General features: G+C 38.0%; 2 protein-coding genes across 5 annotated transcripts; one reads left to right on the forward strand and one right to left on the reverse strand.

Moving 5' to 3' along the window:
* The first annotated feature begins 3,038 nt into the window (after positions 1–3,038).
* Positions 3,039–4,809, forward strand: LOC140976408 (peptidyl-prolyl cis-trans isomerase CYP28, chloroplastic-like). Of its 2 annotated transcripts, none has more exons than XM_073440536.1 (2): positions 3,039–3,783; positions 4,117–4,247. In XM_073440536.1, the coding sequence occupies exons 1-2, from the start codon at positions 3,120–3,122 to the stop codon at positions 4,182–4,184; spliced, it is 732 nt and encodes a 243-aa protein (XP_073296637.1). In that variant the 5' UTR covers positions 3,039–3,119; the 3' UTR covers positions 4,185–4,247. The 2 variants fall into 2 exon arrangements, with proteins under 2 accessions (XP_073296637.1, XP_073296636.1); XM_073440535.1 differs by lacking the exon at positions 4,117–4,247 and adding an exon at positions 4,446–4,809 and having other exon boundaries at positions 3,042–3,783.
* Positions 4,792–11,951, reverse strand: LOC140976407 (uncharacterized). 3 transcript variants are annotated; one of them, XM_073440533.1, is made up of 10 exons: positions 11,672–11,951; positions 8,769–11,577; positions 8,491–8,675; positions 8,326–8,397; positions 8,036–8,188; positions 7,769–7,932; positions 7,415–7,562; positions 5,674–5,796; positions 5,313–5,400; positions 4,792–5,230 (listed from the first exon to the last, which is right to left on the reverse strand). In XM_073440533.1, the coding sequence occupies exons 2-10, from the start codon at positions 11,434–11,436 to the stop codon at positions 5,022–5,024; spliced, it is 3,810 nt and encodes a 1,269-aa protein (XP_073296634.1). In that variant the 5' UTR covers positions 11,437–11,577; positions 11,672–11,951; the 3' UTR covers positions 4,792–5,021. The 3 variants fall into 3 exon arrangements, with proteins under 3 accessions (XP_073296634.1, XP_073296632.1, XP_073296635.1); XM_073440531.1 differs by having other exon boundaries at positions 8,491–8,684; XM_073440534.1 differs by lacking the exons at positions 4,792–5,230; positions 5,313–5,400; positions 5,674–5,796 and adding an exon at positions 5,826–7,145 and having other exon boundaries at positions 8,491–8,684.
* Between the last annotated feature and the right edge of the window lie 1,997 nt (positions 11,952–13,948).

Raw genomic sequence — 13,948 nt, forward strand, 5'->3', positions numbered from 1 at the left:
GGTATGAAACCAAAAGAACTAAAATTACTACTTGTTGCGGGTCACTTTTTGGTTTCGTGACTGTTGATAACGTAGGACAGACGAATATTACAGCGGGGAATCCATTTGAATTCTAGAACAAAAACCTCTTTTCAGAAATCAGTTGATAAAACGTATGTAGGAAGTAGAGGAATTAACATCGACGAAGTAAAAATTGTAGAAATGTTGATGAATGGAATCAAGTGAAGACAAAGTAAAGCACAATATCCTTAGTTCTGTAGAAATTCGAGCATCCTATGAGCAAACATAATTCCAAACGAATGGAAACAAAAACATGGTGACTTTCGTCATGCTTCCCCACAAGTAGGGATCAAGATTTTCCCTTGTAAAAAGTGTTGGGACTTTGTCACACAGAACTAAGTGATTCCCTAATTAAAATTCTCTATACCAAATGGACATTCTCAGTCTCTAGGTTATTCCTACATCACCATAGTTATTATCATCAGTCAATAAACAATTTTCTCCTATATAAACCCTTGAGTAAACATGAAGTACTGCAAAAGGCACGCTCAGTAGAAAATAAAGAGAGAAGAGAATGGGCACCGGATCAGCAGACATGATGTTCCGGTGTGTCTTCGACGGAAGTTTATCTGTGTGCAACATGGATATTGAGCGTAGGCCATACCATCGCAATTGTTCATGCGCACTGCATAATTTGAAAGACAAATGTTCACATTCCGGTTCTCGACGGAGGACCCTTTCATTCCCCAAACGAAAAATCGGGAAAGATTGTGTTGTTTCTGTATCAGCTTCCTCCATCTCTTCTCAGTATTCTAATATTTGTAATTCATCAGTTAGGGGTAGAGAATGCAAAAGTGAGGATTCAGTTAAATTGGTGAGCAGCTTAACAATTGTTTGTGCAAGTCGAAGTACATTCAATTTCTCCATTATTACAAACTCAAAACATGTTGTGAACAATGCATCAAATTTACGTTTCTGAAAAATTGAAGGTTAGGCCTGGCTCCCTGTAACCAAATTTGAAAGCATTTAAAAAAAATAAGACTAAAATATGAATAGATTCGGAGATTAGTATCAACGTCTTTAACAGCTTCTTCCTCCTTGTCGAGCCTTTGTGTGGACCTTTCCTCTTTTCACTTTAAATCAGAAGAAGCAAATTCCAGAGCTTGTTCTCGTCACAAGAGTGTTACGATCATGAAGAAGCCATGGTACAAATGCTCTTTAAATTTCCCGTAAGAAAAAATGGCCCATAACAAAAACAAGAAATGAGAAATAGCGACGGTCATAGTCTATAATTTTGAAAAACGGTACATGTACCGTCTCAACTTTAGAAAATTGAGACACGTATGCGCCTCTTCTTTTGACTTTGAAAAACGGTACATGCACCGTCTCGACTTTAGAAAATTGAGACACGTATGCGCCTCTTCTTTTGACTCTCGAGCTCCCGATAAACTCATCGATAGTATGAGAAATGTCTATAAATAACGGTGATTGAGGTCCCGAAGCACACCCCTCATAAGAACAAAATACACCATCTACAGAGAGTTTGAGTGCTTAGAAAGCTTCGATAGGAGGAAAACAGAAAATTATAAATTATTCGATGGCCAGAGATAACGTTCGATTCACTTCCGCATATTGTTTATCATATTCATAAACGTGTAGAAGCATGTTAAGAAATTTCTAACAGTCCATTCTCCTGAAAAACAAAGAGGGGAGCAGCACATTCAATATAGGGAGAATCGAACAATTATTGGTATTGTAGAAGGGAAAAAAAACGTGGGCCTGTCGCCTGTGAATGATATCAAAATCACCTGTATTTATCTTGTGTTTACCACTCTGAAGATTACAGATTTTTCAACATCGAAGAATTTTAATATGGTAGAAGATTCAGATTCATATGATGTGTTCATGATCTGCACGGCTACAGAAAAATTTAGGTAGTTTTTGCCAATAATTTTTTTTAAAAAAATAGCATGGATTTTCTTTGAGCATTTACGAATATTATCTTGAGTAAGCGATTTCACAAATTTTTTTTTTGAGATGGGTCAACTCTACCGATATTCACAATAAAAAGTAATACTCTTAGCATAAAAATTAATACTTTTTCATGGATGACCAGAATAAGAGTTTTTGTGTATTATCTTAGCGTATTTGGTTGTTTTACTCGGTCTCTTTTCCGATTTTTCCAGACATTTGTTGCCAGAATGTTCGAGTGAAATATTGTCTCCTTCTGAGAAATTTATTCGAGCTCTGCACTTGATACACAAGTGTTTCATCAACTACCGTATACGCCACAATGACAGGAACCAGAAATTTGATATCGCCTTGTTTAAAAACTTTCTTAACAAAAAAATAATAATATATGTCAGTCAATTAATTTCACAGAAATTAGATTTTCTTGGTTAAAATCTTAATTTTTTCTAGATTCAATTATTCTTTTCTACTTGACTACTGAACTAAATACTAGTTGAGCTAAAATCACAATATAAACAATTAAAAATAGAGCTAAAATCACAATATAAACAATTAAAAATAGAGCCAGGGTGGACTCTCAGCCCTTGTATGTATGCACAATTGAATATGAACTAAACTCATGTCCATGTATTACATATCACAAAAACTCTTGTGAGATAGTCTCACAGATCAATTTCGTGGGTCGAATCTATTATTTGGGTCATCCGTGAAAAAATATTAATTTTTATGCTAAGAGTATTACTTTTTATTGTGAATATCGGTAGGGTTGACCCGTCTCACAGATAAAGATTCGTGAGACTGTCTCACAAGAGACCTACTCGTTACGTATATGTCAGTCAATTTTTTTTTATAAATATTCTTATAAAAAATAAATTAAAATTGAAAAATTAATAAAATTTTCAGATTTTTGTTCACATAAATTTAATTTTTCACGAAAAAATAAGAACTAAAAAAAGAAATATTTTGAAAATTCTTCAAAATTACATTGTAACATATTATAATTCAATTATTATATAAATTATTATATTTTTCTCCACAAATAGATATATATACTAGTGGATTATCCAGAAAAATATTATCCGCAAAATTACCATCCCAACGAAGTGTAGCCATTCAAGCATTGCTTTCCACCGTATGATGCTGTAGCCATGCGTTGCGCCTACTGCCCCACCACTCCGACATCGCTTCCGCCCCTCCGCTGCCACCAAAAGCTTCCACTCAGTCGCCGCTCCCTCCTGTACCTCTCCACTGCTCTCCCCTTCTTCACCCCGCTATCATCCTCCGCCGCCTCCCCAGACACCACAATCACCGACAGGGTCTTCCTGGACCTCAACCTCTGCCCGTCTTACTTCCAGAGCCGTACGCTAGGTGAGTACGACCTATCCCTCTGCACCGATTCGGAGCCCATCGGCCGCCTCGTCCTCGGACTCTACGGCAATCTCCTCCCAATCACTGTCTCCAATTTCAAAGCCATGTGCACAGGCTCCTCCGGCTCCAGTTACAAGGGCACTTTGATTCACAAGATATTTCCCGGAGAATTCTTTGTGGCGGGTCGGCAGGGGAGGAAGGATAAAGGGGAAGTTACGCCGCCTGTACAGTTGGTTAGAAATACGGAGACTGTTGATTCCAAAGCTTTTTTGTTGGAGCATTCGCGGCCTGGTGTGGTTTCGTTGTGCTTGTCGGAGAATGATGATGACGATGATTTGAAGCTGAATACCAACTATCATAATGTGGAATTCTTGATTACCACTGGTCCTGGACCGTGTCCTCGGCTTGATAGAAACAACATTGTTTTTGGGTCAGTTCTTGAAGGTGGGTTCAGTTTCATTTATTCCATCTTTCGTTATTTAGCTAAATTCCTGGTGCTTCAATCTTATTGCAAATTTATATCCAGGTCTAAAAATGTCATCTTTATATTTTTGAACCGGTGAACTAAATTGTTACTACCTTTATCCATTTTCTTGGTATACTCCTGAATCCTGATTGTATTTCATGCCCCTAAAATCATGAATCCTGGTCCTGAATGAGATCAAGACTGATGGTTGAATCCATTAGTTAATTAATTTTTGAAATCAACCCGTCTGATAAATTTGTGATAAAAGCTTAATTTCGTTGGACTTCTTGATGATTTTACATGGGCATCAGCTGTGTCTCGATTCAAGATTCATGCCTCTTGGGCTACTCGATACATCCCTTATATTTTTCTAGCATAGAAGTTAACTTGAGGATGAGTAAATCTTGTTTTTTGCTCGACGTTTTCACTGCCAAACAGTTCCGAATGCCGAATGAAACGCATGTAAGCGCCTAGAATACTTGGTAGTCAGTCTGTTGATAGCCTAAGAGAAAATGTTTGTGATGCACGTGACGAGTTTGCTGATAAACTGTTTTTATGTTGTAACACGGCGCAAAACTTCTGTTTGGGCTCTGTTTATATTCTAATAGAATGCTCTTAAACATAAGGCTGCATTCCACAGGGCTTGATGTGGTCACAGCCGTGGCTTCCATTCCGACTTATAAACCATCTGAAAGAATCCGCCAATACAACGAATTTGCGGAGTTCATAGGGGATGAAAGAGCTAGAACCGCTCGTGCAACCTGGAACAGACCTCTCAAGACATTGTACATCAGTGATTGTGGTGAACTTTTAGTTGCAAAACCTACCCTGTCCCCAACTCTACCTTGAATTCTTCATGCTTGTATGTTGCATTTTTTGGTATGCATATTTATTTGAAAATGTTTCTCTCGAGCAAAATCGATCCGTGTACTGTTGTGACATTCAGCTGCATTTATTCTGTCAAATCACGAAGAACCCAAACAAGATTTCAAACTTAGATTAGCGAGATTATTTCGATTTGGTTGTGTTCCGCAGTCAAACGGAGGTGGTCACAGGCTTTCTTTTAGGTTGGTTGAACAATTTTTGAGATCCAAATATCAGTATTTGAATTTAAAACTTCCTATTCTTTTTTCTATCAGTATTTGGAGCTAAACGTGTGGATTCATCTTCCATGCCAAGTTTTCCGCAATACAAATTCAGACAATACATCTTAGAATCAGCTTTTGACTTGAGAATTTGTTGACAAAACTTGCTGTTGTCCTTTAGGAGGGAGTTTAGCCGCAATGGCCCTTAATTCATTAGCAATCTCCGTGAAATTTGGCCTCTGCGATGGTTCAGATGACCAGCACCTCTCCATTAGATCTCTCCAGTCTGGATCACATGGTTCAGGCACAGGCGGACGCAACGTGTTGCTCACAATACCACCTATCATATCATGAATGATTCATAAGCAACCAAATTTGTTTGGTACAAAGAGGGTAGTGTTAGAAATGCACGAATGCCATACCGATGATGGCTCCATAGTGCAAATCTGCGTATGGTTCTTCTCCGGTTAGAAGCTCCCACATTACAATTCCAAATGAAAACACATCAACCTGCAAATGAAGCCATGAGAATAAAATCCAACTTAAAAGAAATATCGATGATCGATGCGGATTCAGGGCCTATCAATTGAAAATTAATAATCTAGAAATGACGTCTTTGATTGCCCTTCAGGACAGCCTTTTTTGAATATTTTTTTAACGCCTCAGGAAACATTTTATATGGAAACATCTCTCGGTCTTGAATGAAAGTTACAGATTTGGTTCCAAGTTGGAGGTTAGTAAAGTGTAATGATCTTCGGAGTTGAAAAAGAATCAAAGAAAAACCTTCTCGGAAACAAGGCTACTGCTGCCATTAAGAAGTTCCGGTGCCATCCATGGAAGTGTTCCCCTCACACCACCGGAAATTAGTGTCTGGCATTTCACCTTGGACAACCCCAGGTCACCAACCTACAAATGAAGACTAATAAAACACAGACACATGATGGGAATTAAACATAATTTTCCCCTAACCATGAAGGGTGCATGGAGGACGAAAATTAAAGGTTGTTTGAGAACAAATTTGAATGCACAAAATCTAGCTAGGAGAAGCCAAACTTAGATTTGCAAACCGTCTGCTGATTCATAAAATATATTATATCAAGGTAATTTCTGGGTACAGAATGATGTACTTGGACTACTTTCGATATAGCTTCTCGCAACTCGTATTATCCAAGTGCACACTTCCTTTTGCATGGATCATCAGTAAATTAGTACACCACCCACTTCCATTTTTATTTATCAAATTATGTGCGGTAGAGCATAAATAAAGAACATCATAAACCCATCTTAGGCATATACAGAAGGGGAAGTAGTAAAATTGATCGACTTATTGCGCGAAATGTTTTATTTAATGCATTTTATTAGTAGTCATTTGTCTATTATCTTTTTATTTTCAGTTAAGATAATAGGTCCATAAATTGTCCACTTGATCACATTAAACAGGTTTTGACCAACAAAATTATTGATATTTTCTCTCTTCTATTTCCAGTCTCCCTCTACTCTCCTTCCCAATTCTCTTGTCCCTCTACCATTACATAACCTTTACGTACAATTAAGATTCTTGAGCCTAACGACATAAAAAGCCAAATACAACTAAACTAAAACCACTATGAAGCAGTCATCTTTAAACAAACTAAGTAGCTAAAATAGTGAGCTTTAAACTACAACCAAACAAAATCGAAATTTTCCAAAATGAAACTTCATGTTTCACGCATGGTCACGTGGTTTTCATTGGTGCACCACAAAATTTCCCCTCCATCTTGCTGATTCCACTCATGGGAAAAATTAACTTTTCCTAGTCTACCCATTCTGGTCTGAAATTGTGTTCAATGCAATTCTCTATATCCATGTCAACAAGCTGGACATAGAATAACAACAATAAGCTAAGCTAATTGCAATACCAGATTGGTTTGGAGGCTCGAAGCTAATAGAAGGCTACTGTATAATTTCAAATGCGCAAAGTTGTCCATAATAGTAGTGAAACTATCTAGCTCATTGCTGCCATTAATTTTCCAATCCCATGCAATTGTAGCACTGGGTTTTAGCTATGATTATGACGACTTTTTGGAAGCCAATGCCACAACTGTCAATGTAAAAATAAGAAATTATAATCATCATCATCATTTGTTGAGTGGCCATCAATCCAGAGATAAATTTGAAAGCACATCAACAGAAATAGATTCCCCAGTGACACAGCTTCCACAATCCAAGATTCAATCAGAACTTGTAGCTATCTACTAAGTTCCCATTTGATTTAACTGTACAATTGTTCAAGCATTTGGCCAAACATCATAACAAGCTAAGGGCAGCAGCCTTGCATGCTTGTGCAAAGCTCCAATTAAGTTTGGCATGCACACACATACAAATTAGCATACACACACACAACACCAAACCATCAAAATTTCATCACATTAATATTTATGACATAGAGATCACACTGTTATAATTGAGATGAGGCAGAATAAGAACTTTTCAACACACACAAACAACTAATTGTGTAAGATGGATACAAATGTCAGATATATACCTTGCATATTGGGCGATGTGGATCCCGAAGATTAACCAATAAATTGTCACTTTTCAAGTCAAAATGTACGATATTCTTTGCATGCAAGTATTCCATCCCAAAGGCCACATCCATGGAAATCAAAAGACGCTTGCGTTTGTCAGGAATTCTGAATACAAGAAGGGTTATGACTTATGTATTAGTTTTTTGTAAGGTAGCACACCCAAAGTTGGAACATTTTGGCTGTGCACTCGCATGTGAGATTTATTTCAGATAACAAGATATGTGCATAGACACCTCACATCAAGAAAGAACACATGACTTGGGTACAAATCTAGTAATTAACTACTACAATGCAATTTGATGAATTATTACCTCTCACTCTTCTGCAAGGCATTCCTCAATGAACCATTCACCATGTACTCGGTAACAGTCGCAACTGTACCATCAGGGCCATCAAGCACAACCCCATAAAAAGCAACCACGTTTGGATGGTGCAAGTCAGCCAGCTTGATTGCCTCATTCCAGAAATCATCTCTCTGATCATTTTATGAATCAAAACATGAAAATTGGGGGGGGGGGGGGGGAAGCAATGATTGGACGTTTGAAATAATCAACACAGTGATGTACAAGATCACTGACCATGCGTTCTTGTTCTGAAGGCTTCCCAGCAAAACATCTATCATTGATGCGTTTGATTGCAACATCTGTACCTCTCCATTTTCCATGGTAAACGGTACCAAAGGTACCAGAACCCAATTCTCGTAGCTCTTCCAGGTCACTATTTTTTATAATCTGGCATAAGAAAAGGAAAGGAAAAGGAAAAGAAAAATGAAAAGGTCGGACAGACAACAAAGGATTAAATGGTAAGATTTGATCCCTACACTATTTAGGAATCGCAAAAAGATATCATTTTTAAGGCGGAAGGATACCTGCAACCGACCCATGCCATCAGATGTAGGGAACCCAAAGTTTATCTTTTCTGGCAATTTGGCCTTGATTTCCTGAATGATAAAATTGTCGAACAGGTAAGTCCGGTTGCACATAATTCCCATATTCAGGTGCTCATACAAGAAAGAGAAGAGACGACCACAAACCTCAAATTTATCACTGTGCTGCATTTCTACAGTTGGTGGTTGAACTTCACCATTTTGCTGGGTCATAGTTGAAGAATCATTCCAAGCATTTGGTGATAGGTCCGGATTTGAAGGAACAGGTGAGTGAAGAACAGAAGCAACTACACCCTCAGCAACAGCTTGAAGTTCTTGTTTTATCAATTCATCTGATTCGACTTTAACCAAAATAAGATAAGGTCATGAGTAACCACACAAGTGATCCATATAAACCAAAATGCAACAGGAGAATAGATTCTCACCTTTATTGGACAATATATGATTTAGATTGAAGTCTTGATTCAAATTTCCTCTAGGTTGGTAAGATGCATTGTCCACTGGAGTCTCTATCACTGGATTCAAGTAATTACCAGGCCCTGCATACTCCCTAATAATTTTATTAGGCCTGGGAGGAGGGAAATGAGAATCAAGCCGTAAGTTCCAGGGATCCTGGTTGCTAAATAAAGATGCTGAGTTGTCTAGGATTTCTCCAACCATAGAAGATGGACACATAGATGATGTGCTATTTCCCTCGACTGCAACGGCTTCCTTATCACCAGGCATTCCTGATGGCATCCATGAAGTGTCGTCCCTCTGTTGTGCCTCCAATAAGTTTTTCTCTCTAGACTCAGCGACAGATTTGACCTGCTCATTACCAACCATAATTTCAGAAGGGCGTATATGGAGATTTTCCAATCTCCCATCAATTTGTCTCAGATAATCAAATGCCGGTGAATCGTCTCTAGGATTTCCACCTGCAAGATTACTTGCGAATTGGTCTGGGGATACACCAAAGACATCATCTGAAGTCTGCAATGGCGTGCATCCAACGGGAACAAAATCATTATTCAGAGGCACGCTAATTGCCGTCCCCTGTATAACCTGTCGTTGAGGCTGCACAGTATTAGCTTGCATTGATTGAGGAGTATTAGTCACAAGCATACCAAGTGGAGATTGAACTGCACTAGTCGCCGTCATGCCAAGGGGAAATGTCACCTTAGAATGTTCAGGATTTTCTGGCTTTTGATGAATAGATTTCTCATCCATGGTCTGCTCCTCAAACTTCCATGAAACCCCACTTCCCTCTGTCTGGACAAATCCACTTTCGGGATCCTCATTACCTGTAACTCTTGGCAATGCCCCAGCAGCTAATTGTTCTGTGAACCCTTCTGAAAGGGGTCCAGTTACAGCAGGCCTATTTATTGCGCGTCCACGGTCATCCAAGTGCAGACTATGATATACTGATCTTGAGTCAGTCAATGTGCTTAACGGAAATTCTTTTTGCTCCTGAGCTATTGTATCTGAATGAGCATGTGGCAAAGCTTTTTGGCACATATAACAGTCTTCAAATCTAGGAATTACATCAGAAACAAAAACTGGTTGCGGAGGTAAGCTACCCTCTGAGAAGGTGATTTGCTCAGAATGTGGAATTTGATGCCAATTATACATTGATGGAGCCTGAGCATGATGTGAACTATGCCCTTGTTCAGTTGGAAGTTGGACAACCCTATGAGCCACAGCATGTTCTGCCGGATAATGCTCCACACGAACTTGTCGCGGCTGAATCAGGGAAGGAACAGCACCAGGATTCATGATGGAAGGATTCATTGTCATATGTATAGAAGGTGGAAACTGTTGAGGTAGAGCTACAGTAGGGATGGGATGTTGGCTGTATACGGGAGACACTGCTTGCAAGATCTGTGAAGGGAACCCCATTTGAGAAGGAAGCTGCACATAGCCAGCAGGGTTTAAAGTTTCCCGATGAGAATCAAAATAAGCCTGCATGTAAGGAGAAGCTGGAAAAGCCATCCCCTGAACTGAATGGGGGACAGTAAGAGGGACATGTCTTTCTACCTCTTGTTCAGGAGATGGACCTACAGAAGGATCAATATGTGGTGCATGATTAGGATCTGCATACATCATTCTAGAACTTGACTCTAGCGCCACACCAGGATTTCCCATGGGAGAAAATCCACAGTTGAATTGCAGACCATGAGCCTCTCCCTGAGCAGGGCTAGAACTCTCAGCACCCTCAGTAACACTCAAATCTGAATTCTGAGCAGAAGCAGCACTCTCAATGCTCGCCTTCCTAGCAATTTGACCAGCAACACTCATTCCATCCGTAATCCCATTCACTGCCTCAACATATTTCTGTCCACCATCCTGAAGATCCCCAATATGAATGGGGACGGGACTCTCAAGCTCAGATGGTGAAAACAAAAAAATTCTCAACTTAGAAGACCCATCTGAAGACCTCTCAATCAGCTTCTCATATTCATCCATCATGTTCTCAAGATCATCAGGACCTGAAACAGACACTAGGGCATCAAGTTCCTCACCTGGCAACTGGTACTTAATCACCGCATTCTGCCCACAAATATCTATCACTTTCTGAACTAATTCGCCAATACTTGCACCTCTCCTTATACTAAATATCCTAGTTTGTCCGCCAACATATCTCAATGTCCCGTCACTTGGTCGTGGCAATATTTTCCCACCAAAACTGCATAAAAACTTAACCTTCCGCCCTGAGACAGAATCATCACCACCCTCATCACTGGTATGATCAGAGCCCACGCCCCGTGTTCCCATGTAAGGGGAACAAGCGTACCCTATTGTTGAATTAACTGTGGGACCCACAACACCTGGTTGAGGTGGCGGTGGCATTACATTCTGGACCCACCTAGCTACTCCAGGAACCGCGTTGTTCAAACCGAGATTTATAAACCCAGCATCAGGAACTGTTGCAGGATAATAAACAGCATGACCGGATCCAGGGCTACCCACTAAATCGGTAGATGAGTTTGAGTAAAACCCTTCTATGGGCTTCCCCGATGAAGTCACAGACGGCGTCATTCGGTCCTCGGGCACATTTTGTACAATATTTAGCGGGCGCAAAGATTTGGGTATTGAGTTCTGATCCAAGGCCATAATTTAATCTATGTACTACTGAATTTCCAAGCAATCCCGCTAAAAAAAATTGAATCTTGTACAAAATCTACAAAAACACAATGAAACTTGGTGCCTTTCGTACTCGTATTCAGTCTGAGAGTCTATATTACACCCGTTAAGCTGTAACAGAGAGGGAAAAAATATCACAATAAGAAGATAAACCACTAACAAACGCAAATAGACTGAACGCAAAATCAATACAAAAAATACCCACCAAGAACACACGGATTCAAATCATGGACAAATCACCGAAGCACCAGATTTTCCCTGGGGACGCCACGCCTAAGAAAGGAAGATCCAGCCTTGGATTCGATGAGCTCAACACCCACCAGTTTCCCAGAATATAATCTAATATAATAATCAATCAATCAAATGTGTATATGTATAGTTAGTACACAGTTGTATTTCCCTGAAAATAATCTTCGGAACGAGGATAGCTGGAAGAGAACCTCGGGAGGTGCCGCTCAATGCCTAGAATTTGGTGAGCAGTAGAAATAAATATTTTTACTTAAAAAAAACAATATTATCATTATTATTATTTATTTAATTTCTTGGGTATTAAATTTTAAAAAATTTATTATTATTATTTAAAAAAAATATATTATGTGCTGTGTGTGAGAGTGGGGGAAGTTAGGGCCACGTGGAGTGGTGCATGTACAAATTTATAGCTAGAAGAATAATGTAGATGTGACTCATATTTGGTAGGATTTGCATTTTATGGACAAAGACACAAAGTGGTTGGGAAAATAAATTCGGGACAAATGAACAACTATAGTCAGTGCGGATAATTTTTTTCCGTTGGGATCAATTTATCTCACACATATAAATCAGTGAGACTGTTTCACAAGAAAACTACTAATAAAACTTAGAAAATGTTTGCAATAACTTTTACTGTTAAAAAAAGTAATTAATTTTATAGTTTATGAAGAAGTTAATGATTTTGAAAAGAAAAATGAAAAATTTAAAATCTAAAGTAGACAGTTTGTTAAATAAGTGGTTTTAATACTAATCTTTTTTATCATAATCATTTTATTAGGAGTAGGTCTCTTGTGAGATGGTCTCACGAATTTTTATCTGTGAGACGGGTCAATCATACCGATATTCACAATAAAAAGTAATACTCTTAGCATAAAAATAATACTTTTTCATGAATGACTCAAATAAGAAATATGTCTCACAAAATATTACACGTGAGACCGTCTCACACAAGTTTTTGCTTTTTATTAGAACCCGAATCAGCATCACATCGGCTTCTCTATTTCAGTTAAATAATATAAAAGTTAATACAGGATCTGAATTTAAGGAAAAGAAACAAAATTTTTAAAGTCAAAATTTAATAATTACTTTTTAGTGACTTAAAATTCAATAATGATACTATATGTACTTGATTTTAAAAATATGGAATTTTAGATTCGAAAAATGTATAAACTTCTAGATTAGTAATAAATGCAAGAATATAAAAATAGGGTTCACCGGTCACACCTGAAAACAATGGGTTGGTGCTAAGGACGTAGTCGTTGTTGAGTTAGAGAAGGCTCCAGCCCTATCTTAATTAAAAAAAAAAAAAAAAATTGGTTTAGCCCCAAAATCTCTTATTTTTCAATATAATAGAAGCTCAAGCAATGAAGATAAAAAATTATCGACTCATTTTTTAAACCAAAATAACATTTATCGACAAATCATGAGCATTTTCTATCTAATATTGTAATCTCAAATCCTAGTGATCAACAACCTAACAAGTCTATTCGAAATTGATGTTGATGTGAGTTCTCTTGAATCTGATCCGACATTACGTACCCCGATATGAAAATATCATATTAATCAAATATATGAAATTAGACGAGATTATATTAAGATGGGTTCATATCAATCTATTAAAAATGAATATCCAAATCCAAATTCGGAAGTGAAAATCTGCAATTACAAAGTCATTGGTTTAAGAAATTTACTTGGTTAGAATATTCTCATTTAGAAGATATTTTTTTGATTTCCATGCTTCTTGTTTGAACATAAACATCCTCGCAATCATGCATTTACTACCTATATATTCAAATATTGGAAGCCAGGTAGGGATGGAGATAGATGAGCATGTTTGATGCACATAAAATGCAATACTTCACCACATAACATTAATGCTGCAAAATAGCTTAATAATTTGATGAATATGCCTCGTCATATTGACAATGATAAATGCACAATCTTCGGAAAAAAAACAAAAGAATAGATTGCGGCTTACAACAACTATCGAAACCATTTGATGGCTCAATTTCATTTTGCATGCATGTGAATTTAGAGGGCGTGATGAATCTTCATATGTGAAAAATAAATAAGAGCATTGGAGACATCGTCTTGGAGAAATCTCCAAAGAATGCAAAATATTTTTCACCAAAAAATATGTCTTGAATATAATTTCCAACTAAGTGAGAACCAAGATTCATAAAGAAATTAGGATGCGAAATTCTGCAGTTTAGTTGATGTAGGAAGAGATGCA

The sequence above is a fragment of the Primulina huaijiensis genome, chromosome 5, assembly GCF_012295235.1.
Source record: "Primulina huaijiensis isolate GDHJ02 chromosome 5, ASM1229523v2, whole genome shotgun sequence".
Lineage (NCBI taxonomy): Eukaryota > Viridiplantae > Streptophyta > Magnoliopsida > Lamiales > Gesneriaceae > Primulina > Primulina huaijiensis.

Excerpts from the sequence above, each read along its gene's own strand:
- LOC140976407 (XM_073440531.1), bottom strand. The coding sequence starts at position 11,436 with ATGGCCTTGGATCAGAACTCAATACCCAAATCTTTGCGCCCGCTAAAT. Across the intron at positions 8,685-8,768 it reads TCATATATTGTCCAATAAAG|TCGAATCAGATGAATTGATA; the intron begins GTGAGAATCTAT and ends TTTTGGTTAAAG. Across the intron at positions 8,189-8,325 it reads ATGGCATGGGTCGGTTGCAG|ATTATAAAAAATAGTGACCT; the intron begins GTATCCTTCCGC and ends TTCTTATGCCAG.
- LOC140976408 (XM_073440535.1), top strand. The coding sequence starts at position 3,120 with ATGCGTTGCGCCTACTGCCCCACCACTCCGACATCGCTTCCGCCCCTC. Across the intron at positions 3,784-4,445 it reads TTTTGGGTCAGTTCTTGAAG|GGCTTGATGTGGTCACAGCC; the intron begins GTGGGTTCAGTT and ends TGCATTCCACAG.